The sequence below is a fragment of the Colletes latitarsis genome, chromosome 10 (assembly GCF_051014445.1).
Source record: "Colletes latitarsis isolate SP2378_abdomen chromosome 10, iyColLati1, whole genome shotgun sequence".
NCBI lineage: Eukaryota > Metazoa > Arthropoda > Insecta > Hymenoptera > Colletidae > Colletes > Colletes latitarsis.
The window spans coordinates 3,576,332-3,600,003 of NC_135143.1; the positions used below are offsets into that span (position 1 = coordinate 3,576,332).

The 23,672-nt window shown below is 36.7% G+C and overlaps 1 protein-coding gene across 4 annotated transcripts in view; it reads left to right on the plus strand.

The window, feature by feature from the left end:
* The window catches only part of Plexa (plexin A), an 809,603-nt gene extending 787,395 nt beyond the window's left edge, over nucleotides 1-22,208 (plus strand). For all 4 annotated transcript variants that reach the window (XM_076773739.1, XM_076773740.1, XM_076773737.1 and 1 more), the window contains 9 exons: nucleotides 3,192-3,923; nucleotides 9,278-9,403; nucleotides 9,567-10,028; nucleotides 10,385-12,060; nucleotides 13,736-13,949; nucleotides 14,860-15,043; nucleotides 16,695-17,405; nucleotides 19,243-19,388; nucleotides 19,475-22,208. In XM_076773739.1, coding sequence (XP_076629854.1) covers nucleotides 3,192-3,923; nucleotides 9,278-9,403; nucleotides 9,567-10,028; nucleotides 10,385-12,060; nucleotides 13,736-13,949; nucleotides 14,860-15,043; nucleotides 16,695-17,405; nucleotides 19,243-19,388; nucleotides 19,475-19,648 — 4,425 coding nt within the window. In that variant the 3' untranslated portion in view covers nucleotides 19,649-22,208. The remainder of the gene's footprint in view (nucleotides 1-3,191; nucleotides 3,924-9,277; nucleotides 9,404-9,566; nucleotides 10,029-10,384; nucleotides 12,061-13,735; nucleotides 13,950-14,859; nucleotides 15,044-16,694; nucleotides 17,406-19,242; nucleotides 19,389-19,474) is intronic.
* The last annotated feature ends 1,464 nt before the right edge of the window (nucleotides 22,209-23,672 follow it).

Genomic DNA, 23,672 nt, shown 5'->3' on the forward strand with positions numbered 1-23,672 from the left:
ATTCCTACTGTCAAAAAAGGAACAATTGCCAGATGACCAAATTAAGTAATTTAAGTAATATTGAAAATACATGATGCGTCCTATAATATAAAATGTTTGGAATGCCAAACAAGGGTTGTCTGAAAAGTTTTGAGTCTTACATAGAAACAAGTATTTCTCCGGTTAAATATAGCTTTATTTTTCAACATAGTCTTCTCTTAAATCAATACACTTTTCCCAGCGATGCTGTAATCCTATTAAACCTTCCAAATAGTAGTTGGTGACTTGCCCTGCAAAGTAGGCATTTACGTTTGCGATGACCTCCTCGTTCGATGGAAATCTCTGTCCTCCAAGCGATATTTTAAGCTTAGGAAAGAGGAAAAAGTCGCTGGGGGCCAGATCTGATGAATACGGTGGGTGGTCAACCAATTTCGAATAGCGTAGTATTTCCAAGAATTTACTACGCACTGTTTACCATTTACGCGTGAGGTCAATGTCCTCGCGCCAATGTCAACAACGAAAAGTAAACAAACGCTTTGAACCCTTGTCTCTCCGAAATTAACCACGCGATCAACTTGAAACGAAAATCGCCATATCTCCGGAACTAATTACGCTATCGACTTGAAACAAGTTTCATTTTAAAAAGCTCTTCATTCTCTATCCGATGAATATAATTACTTTTATAATTTATGCTGTCTTCTATATTTATTTTGATATTTACTTTGACGCTATACACGATTGTAAGTTATTTATTTAATTGAATATGAATTTAAATTTATGTACAGAATGTTTGTATAATTCCTAGCTAGCATTTTTTGGAAATAATTGTTTTCTTTGGAACTAACTACGGTATCGACTTGAAACGAAATTCGTTTTGAAGAGAGTTTTATCTTTTATCCGATGAAAATTGAAAAATTTCGACGTACTTTTTAAATTTTCTGTATGAAATTAAAGTACTAAATATGCACATTTAGAATAAAATTATTACGTTGCCTCGTAAAAAAGAAAAAAAAGGACTGGTCGTTTGACCAATCATGGTAGTAATGACGAAATGAAAAATAGCCAAACGTAACCTAATATCTCAGAAACTATTAAATTCCCGAAACTACAATTTTATATTTAGAGTCCACATCTCCTCTCTTTCATTCTTTATAAAATTCATATCGATCGAAAAGGTGTGCCATTCAAAGGTACAACCTATACTAAGTTAGTAGGAATTCGTAATCATTAAAATCGGTTGTACTTTAGATCCACTCATTGTAGCAACGTTAACTATCATGGTGGTTACTGGTAACTGATACTTCGAAATTACAATGTTTCTTTAAAACACAAATATAGATTAAAAAGGAACAAACACTGATACTTCCAAAATTTTTAGTAACGCCACTGTCATTGGGAATACTGTATAAAGTAGATCATTGAATTTTTTTCTATTTTTGTCAATATAATTTAAGTAAAATTTGAAAACATTTCTATACATGGAAAACTGACATGACAGATAATGTGTTAAGGACATTTGCCTGTGACCAGGACCACGTATCCCTTTTGTTCTTGTTATGACGTGTATGTGCATGTCATACTAATGTAATTACAATGTAATTACAGTATAATTGTTTTATAGAAGTAATCATGGCAAATGTAATCCGATTACATTGTGCCCAATAGTTAAACATATCCCCGTAGAAAACAAACTGTGATCGACGAGACTGATTTAAACATAAACTAGACACTGCAAATTTAAACGCTAACTTAACCTCATGTATGTCGATATTTAAACCTACCGAAAACATTAGTAGTAACGATAGAAGTGTCAGTGAAAAAACAGCGTGAAAGTAACTTTAAATGAATGAAATATTCTGCTCTTTGGTTTATTCCAGTCTTATCACGCATAAAAAAAATGAACATTTGTTGCATGAGGATACAATTATTGTCTAGCGCCCCCTGAATGCGCCATTGAATCGAGAAAGTCGAAGCAATGGGGCATATGCGGCAGAGGGGTGTTCTAGAATGGGGCACGTCAACTCGTCGGTGATTATCGGTTAATATTTAATAAATATTGAAGCGAACGATGCGCCATTTGTCTTTCTCTACGTAGACCGAAGCCACAACCTGGACATCAACCTGACGTGAATATTTAATTTTTTCATACCGCGCGCATCGGTCCACGGTCAGCCGTTTCGATGAATAAACCATATACATAGTGAATTGCGCAAACCCACGAAAGAAAATAATGCGTCGAGTTCCTCGTTAGCGACGATTCAGACTGGTGATCTTCGAGTTTGTTCCTGGAGGATTGAATCGAGGAAATTGTTGATTCGATTTGGCGACGGGTCGAGCCGGAGAACGTTTACAGTTGGACGATCGAACCTGGAAGCAAGTTACATTTGCACCCGTAGGGTAACCGCGCGTCGCCTCTCGAAATCAAGTACAACAAATTAATTTTCATCCGCTGCCACTGATTTTCCTTCGTCGTGAACTATTAGGTTACGCAATAAATCCGTTCACATCACTTCCATACTTTATTATACATTTTTTCTGTATAACCAGGCAATTAATAGCAAAAGATGCTAGAAATTTTTTCACAACTGCATATGTTAAAAGCGACAGTATGAAAGAAATGGCTATTGTTCATAATTAGAAAAGGAGTTTCTCACAGTGACAAGCATATAAATAGAAACATTACGTTTTCATAACTCAAACGATGTTGTATTGTTAAAGTAGAAGATGGAATTGGGATGCATCTTAAATGATTGATCATTCAAATAGGAATTTCTTGTTACATTTTAAAAGTGAGTTTCAATAAATATACTAAATATATATAACTACTGAACAGCGTACAAAAATTGAAAGACTGAGATGACGTTTCATCAAATAGCTGTGTTCGGTTCATCGTGCCAGCGTACGTCATGTTTCATCAGTTATAAAATCTCGTCAAATGACTAACGTTCTTCGACGATTAATAAAACAATATTTTGACACATTGATTGCTACTACAATTTTTCATATCTAGAGATGCCTTCAACATTTGTTAAAATTATAGTGTAGTCGATGAAAATATTGGACAGATGACAGTAACTTTATTTAAAACTTTACAAGTGTTGTTTTATCTAAAAGCATTTTAAAATGTCGCCGATCACCGGCGACCACCGCGAGAAAAAACTTTGCAATCGACTGGACGACGTTCTAATCTATGCGTCATGTTTCTTCCGTAGGTGGTGGTTGAGAGCTCGACCGTGGCCCAGGAGTACGGCGAGCTAGAGATCGATCTGGGCTCGGTGGTGAACGCGGATCTGCTGTTTGATTCCCAGCTGATGCACCTGTACGTCATGACGAACAAAACGGTCTCCAAGGTCAAAGTGCAAGAATGCTCGGTGTACAAGACCTGCTGGGACTGTCTGGGAGCCAAGGATCCTTATTGCGGCTGGTGCTCGCTGGAGAACAAATGCAACCTGCGCAGCGACTGTCAAGACGCCGCCAAGGATCCGTTGTACTGGATCTCCTACAAAAGCGGTAGATGCATAACGATCACTACGGTTACGCCTGATCAATTGCAACGCACAACCGCCAGGACTCTGGAGCTGGTCATCGAAAATCTGCCCACGCTTCCCGGCCAGTTCCGTTGCGCTTTCTCGACCCTGGATAAGACCTTGATCACGAACGCCTCGAGGAAGTCGTTCGGCGTAAATTGCACCACGCCAAGGACCGATCTCCTGCCATCTATCTCGCAAGGACAGCATCACTTCACCGCGAAATTGTCCGTCAGGATGACCAACGGGCCGGACCTAGTCGCCACGAACTTTACCTTCTTCGACTGCAACACCTATAGCTCGTGCACTCAGTGCGTATCCTCGAGGTTCCCCTGCGATTGGTGCGTCGACGGACACAGATGCACTCACGACACCGCTGAGAACTGTCGGAACGATATCCTGGTCACCGGAGTTAGCGTGAGTAGATATTTTGTTTAAGGAGTCATTCATGAAATTTGTGAAATTTAGCAATTTTCATGAATTCTTTTAAAGCGAGTGCTACGTCCAACGTTGACATTCTTTTTTGCAATTTATTTAACTACATTTTAACCATACATTTACATTTTGTCACACTGTCGAGATTAATATTTTTGCTAAAAAAATTTTGATTCGACGAACTATCATCGTACAAGTTTAAATCGAATAAAGGTATTCTATTAAAATTAAATAAAACTTTTCCTTTAATTAAAATATTTGTTACTATAATTTTTTCGTATTAGCAAATATTGCATTCTGTTAGTAATTGCACAATTTAATTGTTTGCCATTTCGATTTAAAATTGTTTTACTTTTATCTATGGAAATGCTACTACTACTTGTTAGGGATTTACTTTAAAATTGCATTTATTTTCAAATTATAGAAATTATATCTATGCTTACGTGGAATCGTTTGCTATATAAATTGCGAAACTTAACAATTTTCATGAATTTTTTCAAAGCGAGTGCTACGTCCAACGTTGGCATTCTTTTTTGTAGCTTATTTACCTACAATTTTAGTCATACGTTTACATTTTTTATACAGTTTTAAGCCATTGGTTTTTACTGTTATAAAATATTGGAAAGATTCTTAATTAGCATATTTATCATTATTGTTCATATCAAAATAAATAATTTATATTGAAAATTAGCAAAATGGCGGATACTGAAAGTGAAATTTTTAGAATTTTGTATCTTTTTCGGTAATTTTATAGTAAAGAAAACTGATATACGTAACATAAAAATATAATTCTGATGTCGACAAGAAGTAGTAATGTGTGGAATAACCTGCATTTTCAGAGCAATCGACCATGAAGTTTTTGAGATTTTAGCAATGTCAGGTAAAAACATTACGTTTCGAAAAAAACTCGTTTAAAGTCTTCTACTAAAATTAAGTACTAAATATTTAGGAACATGAACTATACTTGAAATTCTTTAAAAATTTCACAATCTTAAATATATGTACTTTCGAAAATGAAAAGAAAAAGATCGATTGGTTTGAAAGTGTCACAAAGAAAGGACTCCTTAATTCTATTGTAAAATTGGAACGAACTGTACAACTTCTGTTTATTGGAATTTTTCTCAGACATCTATTGATATTTATGAAATACGTAGAAATTGTTTGAAATAATTTTGAGAGAAATCGCGTTTAAATTATTTTGTACCATTTTTGTGAGCCAAAAAAAATATAAGAGACCCAAGAAGTTTGAACATAGGTTATTGCATATATAGTTTTTCTTCAAGAAAATGTAAAAGACGAATCGATTTCTTGAAAAGTTACAGTACAATATTCCCTTAAACACTAAAATTTTGTATAACGAGTGAAAGAAAGAACAACTGGTTCTAATTAATCAAAAAATGATAAGATCAACAAAAAATCAGATGTTACCATACCATAATTAATCCTGAAAACACTAATGCAAGTAGAAATAACGAGTTATGGTCAGAAACGATAATCAAATTTTTTAAAACAATTTCCTCGAAAATAAGGTGTCACATAAAAATATTTTGTTTCGTATTTTCGATTCAATTTCTTACATAAAATAACCATATTGCTATACGTATATTGTATATTTGTTTGCATTTCCATTGTTCGTTTCGTTCATTAGTATTTATTGCAAAAGAACGAAGATTTCGTTACTTTTGTCATATTACTAGAAACGGAGTTATAATTCTATATTTAGAACTAGAATTCACTTAGTGTCCAGTCCAGACTATGTTTAATTCGACTGTCTATCAAGCAATGGCGCACTTTTTGCGAGGAAAGTGATTCAACAATCGTGACAACATTAACATAGTATTGCAGAGGAATAGAACTACTTTCAAAACGATGGAACGCTAAATTCAATATGCTCATTATGTTCAAAATTATTTTATTTTCTGGGACACTAATATTACTGGCAAGAAACATATTGAGAACCAATAATAAACCAATAAACAAAATATTGAGAAGTCTGCTCTTGTGAGTCTGAAAACTACAATTTTTCTAAATACCTCTATATAGGACAATTTAAAAAAAAAACAATTTTGGTACTCGCTGGAACAGAAAATAGTTTGCCTAACATACATTTGCACACCATAAAGAATCAAGAAACACTATGTAATCGATGGTGGGAAAGTTGCAATAAACACAGTTAAAGTTCAGAATGACGTGTCAGGTACAACACGTCTAAATAATTAATATATGTCATTCACGTCTTCTTCGTACGAGAGTTTGTTCACGAAGTAATTAATCAGAAAATAATTCAGTAAGTCTAGTGAAAAGTTTAGTAAAACCGAGAAACCATAAAACAGCTGCTACAGTGAAGTAACAACTAACCTAAAACTAGTACCTCGTTCACTAACTTATGTTCACGCGCAAAAATGGAAAATGTACTGTTTTAAGTACTCTTGCGAACGCTTAAATTTTTACAAACCGTGTTAGCTGGTGCTCGCTTGAAGCGATGGTTTCGTAGTTTCGCCATTTTCCTAGACACTTCTCGCACTTTCAATGCGATTTTCCGAATGATTATTTTAGAAATACATTAATTAGACAATTAAATTTAACACGTGGACTTTTAGTTTATGACTTTATCATCGCAGAGTATTCTGAAATAGTTACTCCAGGGATCTAACTGTTCACTTTATTAACACAAATTATTTTTGTGAACTTTTACCTTTTACACCATTTCTTTTCTATTTCAAGTTAATACTTTATATTTACACTTTAACTTTATCGTAACAGTTTTGTTTGAACAATTATTGTTTGTTCGATTAAGACAAATTCGAAAGGAATACATCTTTTAACAAATATTTTACTTGTTTAGAAACTTTTTAAAATTAGAATTATGAAAGAATTAAAAGCGAAATGAACGTGGAGGAGAAAGCAAATTATAATTTTTGTATAACTATATTATTTTACTAACAATGGCAATGAAATTCTACGAATTACAAAAATAATTTAATTACATGTATGCACAAAGTTTTATTTTAGGAGTGAAATATTTTCCAAAATACTTTTATTAATGTTCGTTTCAATATTCAATTAGCAGTTGTTCGATATGTATTCTTCAAATTAATTTATGATTTCTTTCTCTTAAGTTATAGATAATATTAACATTTTACGTCTATATGATATTCAATTTTTTTGCAAATAACAGCCTAATACTATAAAAATTTACTATAGTTTGGTCAAGCTAGTGTAACTTTTCTTAAAAGTTTTAATGAATACACTTCATTTTATAACTGTTTCTTGAAACAGTAAAACAAATTCCTGTTATTTCATAATTAACTGAAAATTTGAACAGTTTCGTTCGATGTCTAACTTACTTTATTGAAAAAAGATTTCGTGGGAGAATCTTCGAAAAAAATATTTCGAAATCCTCGATAGATTATACCACAGAAAGTTCTGTTGCCACGGGCAGATGTAATACATCAAAGAAATGGTCAGAACAACCAAAGAAAACGACCGTGTCTATCGTCTGGCGAATAAAAACGTTAAGGGAACGTAACGGAAGAGAAGCTGCCTTAGAAATACTCACAGAAACGAAGGAAAACAGATATGGGGAGGGAATAGTGGCGATTTTTGTAAGGTGGCCCTGAAAAAGTCTTTATAGAAGGCTCGAAATAAAGTGAACAGGTTTCAATGGACTAAATACCATTAAGATTGGACATTGAAAGAATCACAGAAAGTGTTGTGTACTAATGAGTCCAAATTCCAGTATAAGAGACAAATTTATGTTTGCCCAAAACTCAATAAAAATCAGTCATTCCATAATAATTTGAAGTTTTACTGAGATGAACATAACAGAAAATTTGATAAAAAAACTGATACTTAAAAAATGAGAGAATTATATTAAATATCAAAAATTATAGTTTATTTTGCTCCTCCAATAATGATATAGTAGAACATACTTCATTGATAATAACGATAATAATCTTTCTCATATGATCAACAAATTATATTCTAGTATAATATTTAAACATATTACGTGACCATGTAATTGCTTCGAGACATCGATTAACAGAACGTGATTTCATTTTTATTCACGAAAATGATAATTCAAAACCTATAGCAAAAATATGTAAACGTTATATTACAAAAATTGCAAAAAAAAAGAATTAAAAATAATTAAAATTAACAATTGAAAACATCACATTAACTATGTACAAATATTAAACCAGTTACACGTAACGAACCAAAATGGGAAATAGAATATTAATCTTACAAACATAATGTCACAGTAAATAAATAAATATTGATATCAAACCGTACTCGTGTCATACTGCTGTTTATTAAAAACGAAACTGGATTGAAACATGAAACATTTTAATTATTTAAAATTTAAAGAATCGTACAATTCACTAATTTTAAAAATAGTGTAAATCGTTCATAACTCTGAAAAAAGATATTGATCTTGTTACATCTCAAAAAAATTGTTTGTGTAATGAATTTACATCTACAGGGTGTCCATTTGAAAACTTTAAATCTAAAAATGCTAAATACAAAAGCTATTCGGTTTCTAGGGGAAAATACAACAATTTTATTTATTTTTTATTTGTTGAACACTTTTAAGGTCATGAAGGGCATCCTTGTTTTTCAAATAAAAACCTATTTTTATTTACAGGAACTTATTCTATGCAGAAGAACAAACTTATAAAATATTTTTTTATCAAATTTTATCTTACAAGGATATTTAACAAAATACAAAAAGTTGTTAATTTATGAAACTTCTTTATTTTTTTTATGACTGAATGCTGATAAATCGATAATAATAGACTTTTTTACTAGTTAAAGAATCGCAATAGTTACTTACATCTCCAAAACATAAACAAAATTTTGAAACAATAGATTATAATTCGAAGAGAACCACAGTGCTCCTATCTACATAACATGTTTTCGAAATGCTTTCCATTTTATGCTAAGCAATAAACAATCTGTTGTGAAATTCACTTCTCATGTGTAATTGTTATTGATTTGCCATCATTCAATCTCCAAAAATATAAAGAAGTTTCATAAGTAAACAAATTTTTTATTTCATTAAATCTTTGTAAGATAAAATTTGATAAAAAAATGATTCATACAAAAGTTTATTCTATTCTTGAATAGAATAAAAATCTATAAATAAAAATATAGATTTCCATTTTAAAAAATGAGGTTACCCTTCGAATAACCTTGAAAAAAAGTGCGTTGTTTTCGAGATATTTACATAGATTTGAAATTTGCAAATGCAAACCCTGCAAAAAAATAGTTCGCTAAACGTTTCAATCGTCAGCCAGCAAGTGCCATTTAATGACGCACGACTTTCAATTTTTCAGAGAACGGGACCAAGTTACAGAAGCGGACCAGCGTTCTGTCCCACCTTGAACGCCACCGAGTCCGCGGAAATCCTAGTGTCTTCCGGCATCAAACAGTCTATCCGTGTCAAAGTTCACATCATCGGGGTAAGAACGCCGACGTGGAATCCTGCCAACGTCTTTTGCATCGATACTTAACGTTTTCGCGTGTCGTTAGCGAGCCTTTCATTGAGAATCATTGTGACAGGGTAGACGAGCGGACGGCTCGTAGGATGATCGACATCTAACCTCTGTGAAACTTTTTTTCCAGCAATTCATCGTGCAGACCCGGTTCGTCTGTCAGTTCAACATAGAGGGTCGAGTGACCAGCGTGAACGCTCGGTTATTGGGGGACACGATTTACTGCGAAGACTACGAGTTCTCGTACACGTCACGCGCACCGAACATCACCGTGCCCTTTGCGGTGATCTGGGGCGGTTCGAAGCCCTTGGACAATCCGCACAACATCCACCTGGTTATATACAGGTGCCGCGACATGGCAGACAATTGCGGAATGTGTCTGGCGCTCGCGACCAAGTACGATTGCGGATGGTGCCAGAGCTCGGACAGGTGCGAGGTGAGGAAGCACTGCGACAACGGCACCGGCATTTGGCTCAACAGCAACCAAACCTGCCCCAACCCCGAGATACACATGTTCGAGCCGGTGATGGGTCCCTGGGAAGGTAACACGAACGTGACCATACGCGGCATCAACCTGGGTAAAACGTTCTCGGTAAGACGCACCACCTCGAACCTTTCGATTTCTCTGATTCCTTATTTTCGTCGCTGTTCGTCCTATAAACATTTATTTAGGGCGTTAGAAAATTATATGGGTCGATAAAAAAAAAAGTTGACTGACTAGTTTTTTCAAGGTCAAAAAATGAAGCGTTCTCTTAAGTTCCTTTTTTCAACTTTGTTCCATTCGATCGGCAGAATACGTAGCGATTATAAAAAAATTTGACCTTGAGAGAACTGTCCAAGGTCCATTTTACAAGGGTGTAGAATAAAAGTATTCATTTTTAAAACTAGATAAATAACATTGTTAACGCAGGATATACCATGGAAAGTCTAAAAGTCTGATAATTTCAGGACATCTACAAAGGCGTTATGGTCGGAGGGATGCGATGTCTGCCTTACGAGGAACTGTACATGCGGACGAAGCAGATCGTCTGCCGCGTGGACGGACCTGGTACGATCGAGGGCAAACGAGGTCCGGTGATCGTGGAAATCGAGGACTTCAGAGGTCAGTCCGAGTACAACTTCGAGTTCGTGGACCCGAAAATACTCTCCATATCTCCGGAGTACGGTCCGGTGAGCGGCGGAACGACCATAAGCATCACCGGGAAATATATGAACGCTGGCAGCACCATCGAGGCCTTTATCGACGAGCTACCGTGCTCCATCATCAACGCGGATACGAACTACACCCTCTGCGTGACCAGTGCCAGCGACCGGAAGAGGAACGGCCAGGTGAAGATGACGTTCGACGGGGCGTTCCGAATCTACGACGGATATTTCAAGTACGTGGACGATCCGACGATCGAGAGCGTGGAGAGCGGTGTGGCGAGTCAAATGAAGATTCCCAAAGGCATACCGGCGGGCGGCATAAAAATGTTGGTGACGGGGAAGAACCTCGACTGTATACAGAGGCCACAGATGTACGTGTACTACGACAAGAAGATGTTCGTTTCCCAGTGCAAGGTGCACAGCCAAGAGACCATGGTCTGCAAGTCGCCAACCATCGAGGTTCCCGACGACGTCGTGTTGGACGGTGAAAAACCGTTACCGTTGGAGTACGGATTCCGCATGGACAACGTGACGGGCGTACAGAATCTTTCACAGAGCGGGTTCAATAGCTTCTTGCTCTACCCGAATCCGATCTACGAGCAATTCGGCGAGGAAATCAAATACTACAAGAGTGAGTATCTGACCATCAACGGGCAACACATCGATCGCGCCTGTCAGGAGTCCGACGTCACTGTGCAGATAGGAAACTCGTTCTGCAACGTCACTTCACTCTCGAGACAGCAGCTCACCTGCAGACCACCTCTCACACAGCCGCCCGCTATTGACTCTGAGGGTCTGCCCAATAAGCAGGAATTACCCGACGTCATAGTGATCGTCGGAGGCACGCTTCGTTATAATATAGGGAAATTAAGCTACGAACTGCCGGCTGGTCTCAACGGACCGTCGAAACCAGCCCTAATCGGCGTGATCGCCGCCATCGTTATTCTGGTATTCGTGTTCATCGCCTTCCTTATCGCTTATCGTCGCAAATCCACCGAGAGCAATCGCGTTCTGAAGAACATGCAAGAACAAATGGACATTCTGGAACTACGCGTCGCCGCTGAGTGCAAAGAGGCTTTCGCTGAGTTGCAAACAGAAATGACAGACTTAACCGGTGATCTGACCAGCGGCGGCATACCGTTCCTTGATTATCGCACTTACGCAATGATGATATTGTTCCCGAGCGACGACAATAGCCCGGTGTTACAATGGGACCGACCGGAACTGGTGCGCAAGGAGAAAGGCCTGCGTCTGTTCGGCCAACTAATAATGAACAAAACTTTTCTGCTTCTGTTCGTACGGACACTGGAGAGTAATCGATACTTCTCGATGAGGGACAGGGTCAACGTGGCCAGTCTCATCATGGTCACGCTTCAAAGCAAGATGGAATATTGCACGGACATCCTGAAGACGCTTCTCGCGGAGCTGATAGAGAAGTGCACAGAAGGGAAAAGTCATCCGAAATTGTTCCTCAGACGGTGAGTTTCAGTATCTATCTTGACCCATAGATGGAAATGGATTTTGTTTAAATTCTGTGCAAATGTTATTTTTTTTCTACCTGAGAGTTACTTGAACTTTGATCAAAGAGAAACTTTGTTTCATTAAAATCGACAATATTAAAAAATGATCTTTTTCGTACATGATAGCAAAAAAAGTTTTTGTGTTACACTTGTGCATACTAAGGAATTAGAAAACAATAATTATTTAGGGTAATATCCGAGTCTAAATACTGAAAAGTTGAAGCATTTTTCGAGTTTTATAACATGTAAACTATTTAAGATTTCTCAAAGTGTGTATAAATGAGAATAATACATTCTCAGACGTACTATTTATTTTCACATTACAGTAAAAAAAAACAAGAAATATGGTCAAAATGAAATTTTTAATTTTAAATAGCAGTCATTTTGTTGTAAATTATAATTTTCGAATATGTAATCACAATTATTCAATAATGAAAATATTAGGTATTATAATGCAATATAATTGTATACTCTAATTAATATTCTTTAATTATTCTTTTTTAATTTTATTCTCTGAAAAATTAGCTTTTAATATGTTCATAAATTAAAATGAGAAAATAATTACGAAAGTTAAAACTACATTGTACAATATCCTTAGTTTTCAAGACTGCTTCCTGATCATCCATTTTAACTTACATGACTATAGCTACAACCCGAAATTAAAAAAATAAAACTATACAAAATTAACAACTTTAAAAAGACGATACATCGATATTTTCATACAAATTTCCAATTTTATATTTGACTCTACCTCCCCCTCCTCTTAAGAACCTTGAAATCAGTAATAAGATATTTCAATTGTGAAAATCTGTGCTGACGTTTGTAGCTCGATCGTAACACTGACAACGAAGCAAACACGATAGATTCAGATTAGATTAGAGATTCTTGTACCATTGAACAATTCATGGGTCAGTTCTTATAGCATCGTGGGTCACTGCTTGACTCAAGGGGCATAGGTTGATGACCATTGGCGTAGCACGCTGCAAAATAATTAAATATTCTACGTCTCCAAGAATTCCTTTTAGTATCTAAGTGGACATTTAGTGGTGAATAAACATTTTTGAATCATTACAGAATTAAATTGAAATATCTGTATTACGATTTTAATTTAATAACAAATATTTTGTTATAAAATATCATATCATATTTCATCGCAAGTGTGATATAATAAAAGTTGGATATATGCCCGAAAATTGAGATCCCAAACCAAGCGTTGATGGAGTAAATGGATCGATTCTAATTATAAAAACAGCGCGAGTCGTCTATCGAACGTAGAAAAGGACAATTTCCCCTCAGTGGTGGGGATGAACACTGAACGTTTATACTGTAGATCAGTTCAGGCATATATCGAATATTTACTGTATATTGTGCAACAAAAATATTATTTTAAATGTTCTTAACTCCAACGTTTCTTTTGGGAACCATCGTATTCCATTAATGCCAAACTATGTATTTATAATTCTTTCTTTTATCAAAGTTTTATTAATTTTCACGAAAGACAGAGATCAATTAAAAATTAGTTATTTTGTATTAAAATGTAGCCTTAACCACGAGTGGTCTTCTTTTCTTTTTGCAATACTTGCACACGCAAATTCATTGTTCGAAACGTTATAATGTTCTGTTCACATTTCAGAACGGAAAGTGTCGCTGAAAAGATGTTGTCAGCCTGGTTCACCTTCCTTTTGTACAAATTCATGCGAGAATGCGCCGGAGAGCCATTATACGTGTTGTTTCGCGCGGTGAAACAACAGGTTGATAAGGGTCCCGTTGACGCCATCACGTCTGAAGCACGGTACTCCTTGTCGGAGGAGAAACTGATCAGACAGTCCATCGACTTCAAGCCTATGGTAAGGACGTTCATTCTAAGACATAGTGTGTGTTAGGTCCGTGGGAAAGTTTTGTCGATTTCTTATTCGCTCGTTATAGCAGTAGTTTCCAAACATCCCCCTAAAAAGAAAAGAATTTATATTAGACAAAACATTTTTGTCATATTTATTGTAATTCGTTCAAGATTAAATTATTTCTTATTTATTTAATATTTCTCTCATTGAATATAAAAAATATTATTTAGAGGAAGCCTGTTAGGAAGATAAATGTTTGCAAAACTCTCGTACTAACAAATAAATGATATTTGCTGCGCTCTATATTACAGATAATGTAGCATGAAACAAAAAATCATATTTGTATAATTTTGTTTGAATTAATTCGATGATCGATAAACAAATGAATTACCGCCACTTTTTGTACTTCTCATTCATTTTTACTTATTTTTATGGTCAATTTTAAGAAGTTATTGAATTAAATAAACGAATTTAGAAAATAATGTCTATATTTGAGAAAAAAAGCGAACATTTGTCATTTTGTGAACGATTTATTAAACATCGTGTAACTTTCGTGTAAAAAGTTTATAAAAGGACAATTTTTATAAACTTTTAGTTTAAGTCGATCAAAATTAATCGATACCATTTCAAAGAGTTAGAAGAAAATGGATCATGAATTTTAGCATGAAGGAAGTATTTCTGGTTGAGAAATTCCCTGGTTTAGCAGGCTCAGAAATCATGCTACTTTATATTTCAAGCTGTGTTAGATGTTGGAATAAATTATCAGAGAAAACCTTCGATCAATGAGAGGTTTTCCCATTCCTTGCGAGCATCTCGAACATTGCATGCGTAGAAACGACAGAACTTTCTCGTGGAACGAACAATTTCTGTGCATCTGCACCTTCGAAACGATTACTATTCGACGTTCATCTTGCAGACGGTCTACGTGTCAATATCGCAACAAACGGTGTTCGTGGGGGGCATGGATCCGAATACGGAAAATGTGCCGGTTAAGGTCCTGGATTGCGACACGATATCTCAAGTAAAGGAGAAGGCTCTGGACACCATCTACAGAGCCACACCATACAGCCAAAGGCCCAGGAAGGATGACCTCGATCTTGGTAAGATTTAGAAACCACAAAAAAAAAATTCCATAAAAGCAAACGATAAACACAAGCATAGTTTAACTCCTTCATTTCAAAGTCACTAAAAAATCACAGGATGCCAATCATTTTTCATAGCAATTTAACATTTTAGAAACGTTTATAAATTTTTCAGTATTATTTTTGTTGCAAATATGTATGATACTTTACATTTCAAAGTTCTTATACTTGATGAAGTTTCTTTTTCTCTCGTCTTTGGTCAGTAAATTCGCATAGAATATTTCAAGGATATTATAGTTTTTTCGAGTGTATATTGCATTTATAGTAACACTTACGATCGTATTGCAAAAGTATCCTAATGACTGGTGATAATACATTCTAATTCATCGTGAAGTTTTTACGTATGTGTCAAAATATATGCTACCACCATTAACATAATTGAAGGAGAAGGAACTAGATTCGATGTATTAATTAAAAGTAACTACAAGACATTCAAAGATTTGAAAATATAGGTGACAGTAATATTTAATTCAATAATTCATAATGCGTTTAAACAAAAATTGGACTCTGTTGGGATTGTGTTTGGTTCAGGCCAGTAATTCTAAACAACTCATTATTATTTCAACACATTTATTTCTATTTTAACAATGAACGTACGTAGGTATTTCTACACATATTCCCTTGCAACGCCATTACACACTACCAGGCACTCCACTCCGGTATTCCCCCTCATATCCCCGTTCCAGCGCTACCAACTACAATCAGTAAAAAATAACTACACAAACTCTTCTTGACAAAATTGGTAATTTGTAAATATAAAAACAAGAGTGTGCAGTGAAGGAAGAACTAACTGAATAAAAATATAAATTATCATATTATAGTTCAGGTTCCCTCGAAAATTAGGAAAAGCAGTTTTAAGAAAAGGCTTTTTTTGATAATAAGTAGTATTATTATTACAAAAATCAATATTACAGTGTTTTATTTTGTACCAACTACTTGAATTCATCAACAATAAGGCTTAACTATCAGATTATGTTCTAGACACGACCCCATTAATCGTTTCAACAATCAGTTCAATCTAATTATCTACTAATAATCTACCTATTCACTGGAGATTATTCTAGGGATTAATTGTCCCGTCTGAAACAGGATCTAACAGATAAGTCTTACTGGTGGGTTTAACTAACAGATCCCAGATAAAACACAATGATGTAGCAATTTAATTTCAAGCATATTACTTATTATTACCAAAACATAGACTAATTATAAAAACATACAAATCATTTAATTGTCTATATTGGGCACGTTTAAGTGAGTGGCATACTATAAAATAAAGTCAAAAAAAATTTTCTTAAAACAAGAAACACACTGCATCACTAATTTATTTTTATATTATATTTTTTGGGGCTATCAGTTTTACTAAAGAGAGACCAAATTAAGCTTGAGATGTTTAAAAAATATCTGTGCTTGACATTAATAAAAGGACATTCTTATCAAAATCATAATTCAAAACTTGTATATATTTTGTAATAATTTATGAATTTGAATTAAAATACATAAACCTTACTGAATTATTACAATATTTGTAAGTTTGAATGAAAATAAATGTTTTAATAAAGCACTGAAAATTTCAAGAAAGTGTTCCATGATAAATTCTTTCTTACCACAGAATGGCGAACCGGGGCGTCAGGAAGATTGATCCTCTACGACGAAGACTCGACAACAAAGACGGAGGGCGAATGGAAGAAGCGAAACACTTTAAATCACTACAGGGTACCGGACGGAGCGTCGCTCAATTTAGTTTCCAAGCAATCGTCGATTTACAATTTGTCGATCCTTTCGGAGAAGACGGACAAATCGCACAAATACGAGACCCTGAACCTTAGCAAATTCAGTTCGGCCAGTCCCCCGTTGTCGCGCGCCACGTCGCCGTTGAATCAAAACCACGATGGCGGCCTCAAGTGTTGGCACCTCGTCAAACATCATGACTCCGACGCGCGAAAGGAGGGAGATCGCGGTAACAAGATGGTGTCGGAGATCTATCTGACGAGGTTACTGGCAACGAAGGGTACGCTCCAGAAATTCGTCGACGATCTGTTCGAAACGATCTTCAGCACTGCCCATCGAGGCTCGGCCCTGCCTCTTGCAATCAAATACATGTTCGATTTCATGGACGACCAAGCTCTGCAACACGGCATATCTGATCCCGAAGTGGTCCACACATGGAAGAGCAACTCCCTTCCGCTTAGGTTTTGGGTTAATCTTATTAAGAATCCGAATTTCATTTTCGACATACACAAGTCCAACATCGTCGACTCGTGTCTGTCCGTGGTGGCGCAGACGTTCATGGACAGCTGTTCCACTTCGGATCATAGATTAGGTAAGTGTCGTTCAAACGTCTATTAAAATATACCAAATCTGATTATATAAATTTTATAACGATAAACTTGGTAAGAAATTCTCTGGTAATTATTTTAAAAATGGGTTTAAGGATATTGAAATATGTAATTAAGGACTCCATTCTGAACAAGTATTTCCTATACATGTAATCGCCATATGCAAAAAGTTTGGTAATTATTTATTATAGAAGAAGTTCTGGTGAAATCGACTTTGATATGTTCTCAAGGACAATCTCTTGAATAATTTACAATAGATTATACTAAATAGTATATGCTCATAATCTGAATAATAAATATTTGACTACACACACCTACAACCAATCACTAACTAGTAAACTAATAATAATATCGGTTGTGTAATAAAAATTCAATTGAAGCTTGATCCAAACCTGTTTTAAGGTTTAAAAAGACAATATACAAATGCATCGACTGGTATAATAAAGAATATACTATCCTGTTAAAAAAGACAGTAATGACCTTCATATGTCCTCTACATGTCCACCTACAAAAAATTAATAGCATCAAAAGGTAATAACTGGCGACCTAATGTTTAGTATCAAAAATATTTTTGCAATGTATAGAGGAAAATTGTTCGAAATAATCTCCCTGACAACGTATCTCGATCTTATCGAAATCGGCGAAATGATCCATTTTTTAAACAATTATCGAAATTTTAAATAAGTTAAACAAGGTATGCAAAAATTGATAAATCCACACTTATAAGTATACAGGGTGTTCGGCCACCCCTGGGAACAATTTTAATGAAATATTCTAGAGCCCAAAATAAGACGAAAATCAAGAATATCAATTTGTTGATTGAGGTTTCGTTAAAAAGTTATTAAAAAATTAAATTAAAAAATTTCAAATCATTCACGAAAAAATTATTTTTGGTTGCGGGGCTTAATTACAACCATTTCTGGTCAATAGACATACCTCCGAAATTCTACCCACTTTCGAGAAAAAAATTCGAATAGGTGCTGAAATTTTTCGGCGAAATTAAAAAATTTGAAATCGTTCTGGAAAAATTATTTTTGGTTGCAGAGGTCAATCACAATCATTTTTGATGGATACACATACCCCCGAAATCCTACGTACTTTCGAGAAAAAAATTCTTTATCGAAAATATACTGTATGGCCGGAAATGTTTCTATAACTTTTTAACGAAGCCTCAATCGACAAATTAGTATCCTTGATTTTTGTCTTATTTTGGCCTCGAGAATCATCCATTAAAATTTTTCCCATGGGTGGCCGAACACCCTGTATAGAGTATTTATCAAAATAAGCAAAAAAGTGTTAATAACCGTCAGTTTAGAAATCAACAGTGTGCCATTTATAAGACAAAATTTTATTTATCATAGTATTTTCACTTCCTTAAAAGACTGTAAATTAAAAATGTAATGCAGATCTATAAATTGATGTATCCTTTTTGGTAACTGTATTATAGTATTGCCTCGTTTCTTGCAACAATCTCTATTAGGGATATATGCAACGGAATTAACCCAGTACTGTTAAAGCTTGCAATAACCGACTGTCGTGTAATTAAAACCCTAGTTGAACTTTTTCAGTTTCGAGGACAATGTTTCATCCAAACCTCTTCGCATGAAATCTATTGGAAAATAAAGGAAAAACTTAGAATTCTTGAATATATTCGAACTTAATGCATCAAAATGGGTTTCCTTGCCACTCAAAACCATTGATTTCTAGTTCACTAACACTTCATATTATAAGTGTAAACAATAATTTATTCGTTTAAAATTTGACTGGAGGGTTCTCGGCTATGGAACGCTTTAACAATACCATAACTGTTTGATGTTTCAGGTAAGGACTCCCCGAGTTCTAAGCTACTTTACGCAAAGGACATTCCAGTGTACAAAGAGTGGGTAGAACGTTACTACTCAGATATCAAAGTCATGCCAGCCATATCTGATCAAGACATGAACGCCATGCTTGCCGAAGAGTCTAGGGTTCGTATATCTACTCTTATCTTTATATTCATCGAACGTGTAATACAAACATATCTATAAACCGATCGTTGTTTATTTCTGTACAGTTACACACGACGGAGTTCAACACAAACTGCGCCCTCTACGAATTGTACACGTATGCGGGTAAATACAACGAACAGCTGATAGTTACCCTCGAGGAAGATGAGTTCTCACAGAAGCAGAGATTGGCATACAAACTCGAGCAAGTGCACAACATCATGGCGGCGGATAACCCCTGATGTACCATGAACTCTATGAAGCATATGACAAAGCCCGCCCGCCAAGAGTTACCCTGCTGAATACTCGACCGGAGTTAGGTATTCTCAAGGAAGCACCAAGAGGACTGGCCTATCATGTAATCGATCGTCTCAGGTTTTCGTGCAAGCCAGTTATCTCAGCTTAGTACGCGAATTATTACACAAGAAGAAACACTGCACAACGGACCGCTATTGAAGTTAATGAGGAAGAGTTTCAATCGAAGGACTGTGTGTTTTTCTTTGTCTTATTTTTTTTTCTTTTTTTTTTTAATTCTTTTTCTTTGAGGTACGTGCGACAAGAGTCTTCTGGAACGGTCGCTGGCGGGCAGGTGTGCGGCGGCAATCACAACGCATGCCCACGCATAACTGTACATAAGATACCAAAATCACGATTAATTGTAATAGAATTATTGATGCGCGCTCACACCGGCCGGCAGCCAGAACACGCAAACGATAACCGATAAGGATTTAACGCAACCGCGGGGCTTAATCGTGGCCGCGATCTCGCCGCGATCCTGACGGATAGGGTTTTAAACAAAACGAAAAATAATAGACATTAGTGATATAAGTGAGTGAACGAATCGACCGATCGATCCTGATATATTTGTAAATGTGTTTAAAAGGTAAAGAAAGGAAAAAAAAATGAAAAAAAAAAACGATCGATAATGCCCGCGCGCTATCATCGGGGATCGGCGATTTTTAACGAAGAAACATTTCCATCCACCGCTACTAGCTGAAATTTTTTGAATTACGAACTGACGAATTTTAATAAATAAGATAATTAACGATTAAACGATGATTAATTCAATAATATGGGTATATTATATATACATTGGATGGTATGTCGTATGTATATGTGTACATATATACACTTTATACCGGCGCAAAAGTATGTGTGTATGTATATGCAGTATCCGAGAACGAGCGCGCGTACAGTATCGCCACGGACGAAAGAGGTTTCGACGTTTCGACGATCGAAGGCGTCGTCGCGCGAACGTGTGGCACAGAAACGGCGTCAACGACGAAATCCTCGTCCGTTTGTGAACGTTGGGCCTCGCCCACCGTCGGTCGATCGAGCGGTGTTCGTCGTACTGTATGTGCGCATGCATTGCGCGTATTATTTATACTTACATGCATTCAAAACGGAAGAGAAAAAGAAGGAGTCATCCGCGAATCGGAGACAGACTGTGTATTAGTTGATAGGTATTAATCTATAGACTATGGCCGCGCGCGAGGCCAGCTCGATGTGACGGTTGTGTTGAGTGTGCGTGCTTCCCCTCCTTGGTCTCCAGCTCATTGTTCCATTTTACCATTAATCGTTCGTTCTCATCGTCGTGCGTCCATCGCTGATGGTCATCTATCATTGTCGCTATTTCATAATCATCAAAAAGACCCCACCCCGATTTCCCTTGCCCCTTTATCCTCGTGTCATTATCTCTCTACGTATTACATGTAGCAAAAATGTCCACTATCGACGCCGCCTCCTTCTACTCTTTCTCATTCATCCTAAGAATCACACGTTGTGCCACTCTCTCCCTTGTAATGCTTCAACGCCTCCGTCGTCATGTTGTTGTCACTCTTAATTATTGTAATATATAATGAATAACGATCACTGTTGAGTATTGTCTGATTGTAATACATTGATATTGAATTGATATGAATTGATAATCATTAATTAAAAAGCGTAACATTAAACTTTGTGGATGTAGCCATATTGGTGTGGGTGGAACGTTTAAGCACTGATGCAGACAAGAGTGGTTGGGAGCCGTTCGTGGATCGACAGTACCCGAATTAAACTTTTTGCCCTAGAAATGTCGTTTACCTATGCGAAATCGTTCATCGGGTCGACCCGTATCCATTGTATCAAAGGGATCAAAAAAAAAAAAAAAAGGACATCGTCAATTTCGAAAATCTATCGGCACGACCGTTACGCGGATTCACGTTGTTCTGTTCCATGTTTCATTGTACGTTAAAACTAGCCAATTCTGCAACGCACATCGAAGTCCAACGAGTAATTCTCGCCACGTTGGAGACCTTTAGCTAACGCGTAGGATGGGGTTACGACGATCGAGGCTATCGTGAGAAGAATTCATATCGCCGAAGGAGCTCTGGCGCGCATGCCCCGAGCAACCTTCGAGGGTCCTGTCGACACGAGCGGCTAGCAGCGAATGAGAATCGTTTGCGTATGCATGCGTGTGTGTGTCCCGTGCGTCAATTCAATGTGCAGTTGTCAGTGGAGAAAGTATTTATTGCTCAAAAAACATCGGAAGACCGTGTGTGGAAAGGTAAGGCAGCGGGAAAAGATACGGAGTTGGTAGGCTACGGGAAAGGAACGGGGGAGGGAGAACGGTAGGATACGGGAAACATGGCGGCGAACGCGCGTGAAAGAAGAAATGGATCATACAGACAGGGTACGTCGGCGGATCGAAGGGGAACAGGTAAAATAACAAAACAGGAAGAATTTCACGTCGTTCGACCGTTGTATCGCATAAAAGAAACAAAAATACTGATAATTAAATAAAAAGAAAAAAAAACAGAAAAATACAGTAAGGGATTTGTAGCACCCTCCCCCGCGCACGCCGACTTCAAATGGTACTAATAAACCCAAAGTGCCTCTGGTAGATTTTTGGGCATAAGCTTGAGTAATAAAGACTACATAGCGTTTACTATAAAAGCACGACTACGACGCGATCGCTGATTGTAATAAAACGATGATAATAATAATTAAACAGAAGAAAAAAAAGGGAGGAGATACGAAAAGAGGGAAGAAAAGAAAACGTTAAACAAAGCAGTGGGAAGGAGTTGTAGCGAGATTAGAGAAAGAGAGGTGGAAAGCAAGGGATGGAAGTAAGTGTACGGAGCGTTTACGCGCGCTTACTGATTATAAAATGAAAGAAAAACGAAAAATAATAAAGCGAAAAGAACCCGACTGGCGGGCGGAGTGCGAGCGTACCGTGTGTACGCGGTGCGTACGTTAATTACACGTTTAGATAGGTATACATATAGTCTGGTAGCCTAGTCTCTATGTCAGTGTCTGCCCTGAGTGTCTTTCCCATGGTGTATTCCTATAAAGTGCGTGTACCTTGAATTCCTGGCAAGCTGATGTGCAACTTTCCAAAGTATCCAACAACCCATCTTCACCCACCCACCCACCCTCTCCCACGGTCGGTTGTCAACCCTTGAACAACAAAGAGAACCTACCTTCTCTTTTCCCTTCTACCAACGTCCTCCTGCGCCAACTTATCATCCCCTTCCACCACCGATATCATCGTTATTATCATCGCCATCGTCACCGTCATCGTCATCATCAAAACTGCCCCTTCTCCCTTCTTCGTAACGCGTTTAACTGTGCTCGCACATCACGCGTCCTTCGCCACACTACCGATCGGCACGTTTTGCTAAGTAAATATTATTATTGTATCGATGGTTCCTCATTAATTATGGAATGTACGATCCCAATTTGTAAAATTCGACTAATTAAGGAGATGTGTATCGCCGTATCGTTCGTGCGTGGCTTGCTGCCCCGGCAGTCTAACTCTACCGTGTATGTGTGTGTGTGTGTGTGTGTGCTGAGATCGTGTTTCGAGAGAATCGTGCGCCTCTGCAGAATGTCTCTGTCAATGGGTGACCGTGTACGCTTGAGGATACGTAAAGGTCTTTTTGTTTGTCCGTTCGTCTCTTCTCGGACGGTGACCTCGATCCCCCGCCAAAACAATGATCCTGAAGAAACGAGCCAAATAACGAAAAAAAAAAATTAAAAAAAAAAAAAAAAAAAAGAAGGAAATAATGGATGACAAACAGAAAAGACCGAGAATGATAGAATGCATGAATGTCCGTGGACTGTGTAAGACTGAGAGAGGCAGCGGAGGGAGCTTGCCAATCAATCCGGGGTCGCTCCCTCGCCGCTCATTTTTACGTCGTAAACATTAATTATGATTATACATAAAAAAAAAAGATAACGCATCCAAGCAACACAATTACGTTACGTTTATAATAGTCATGTTCC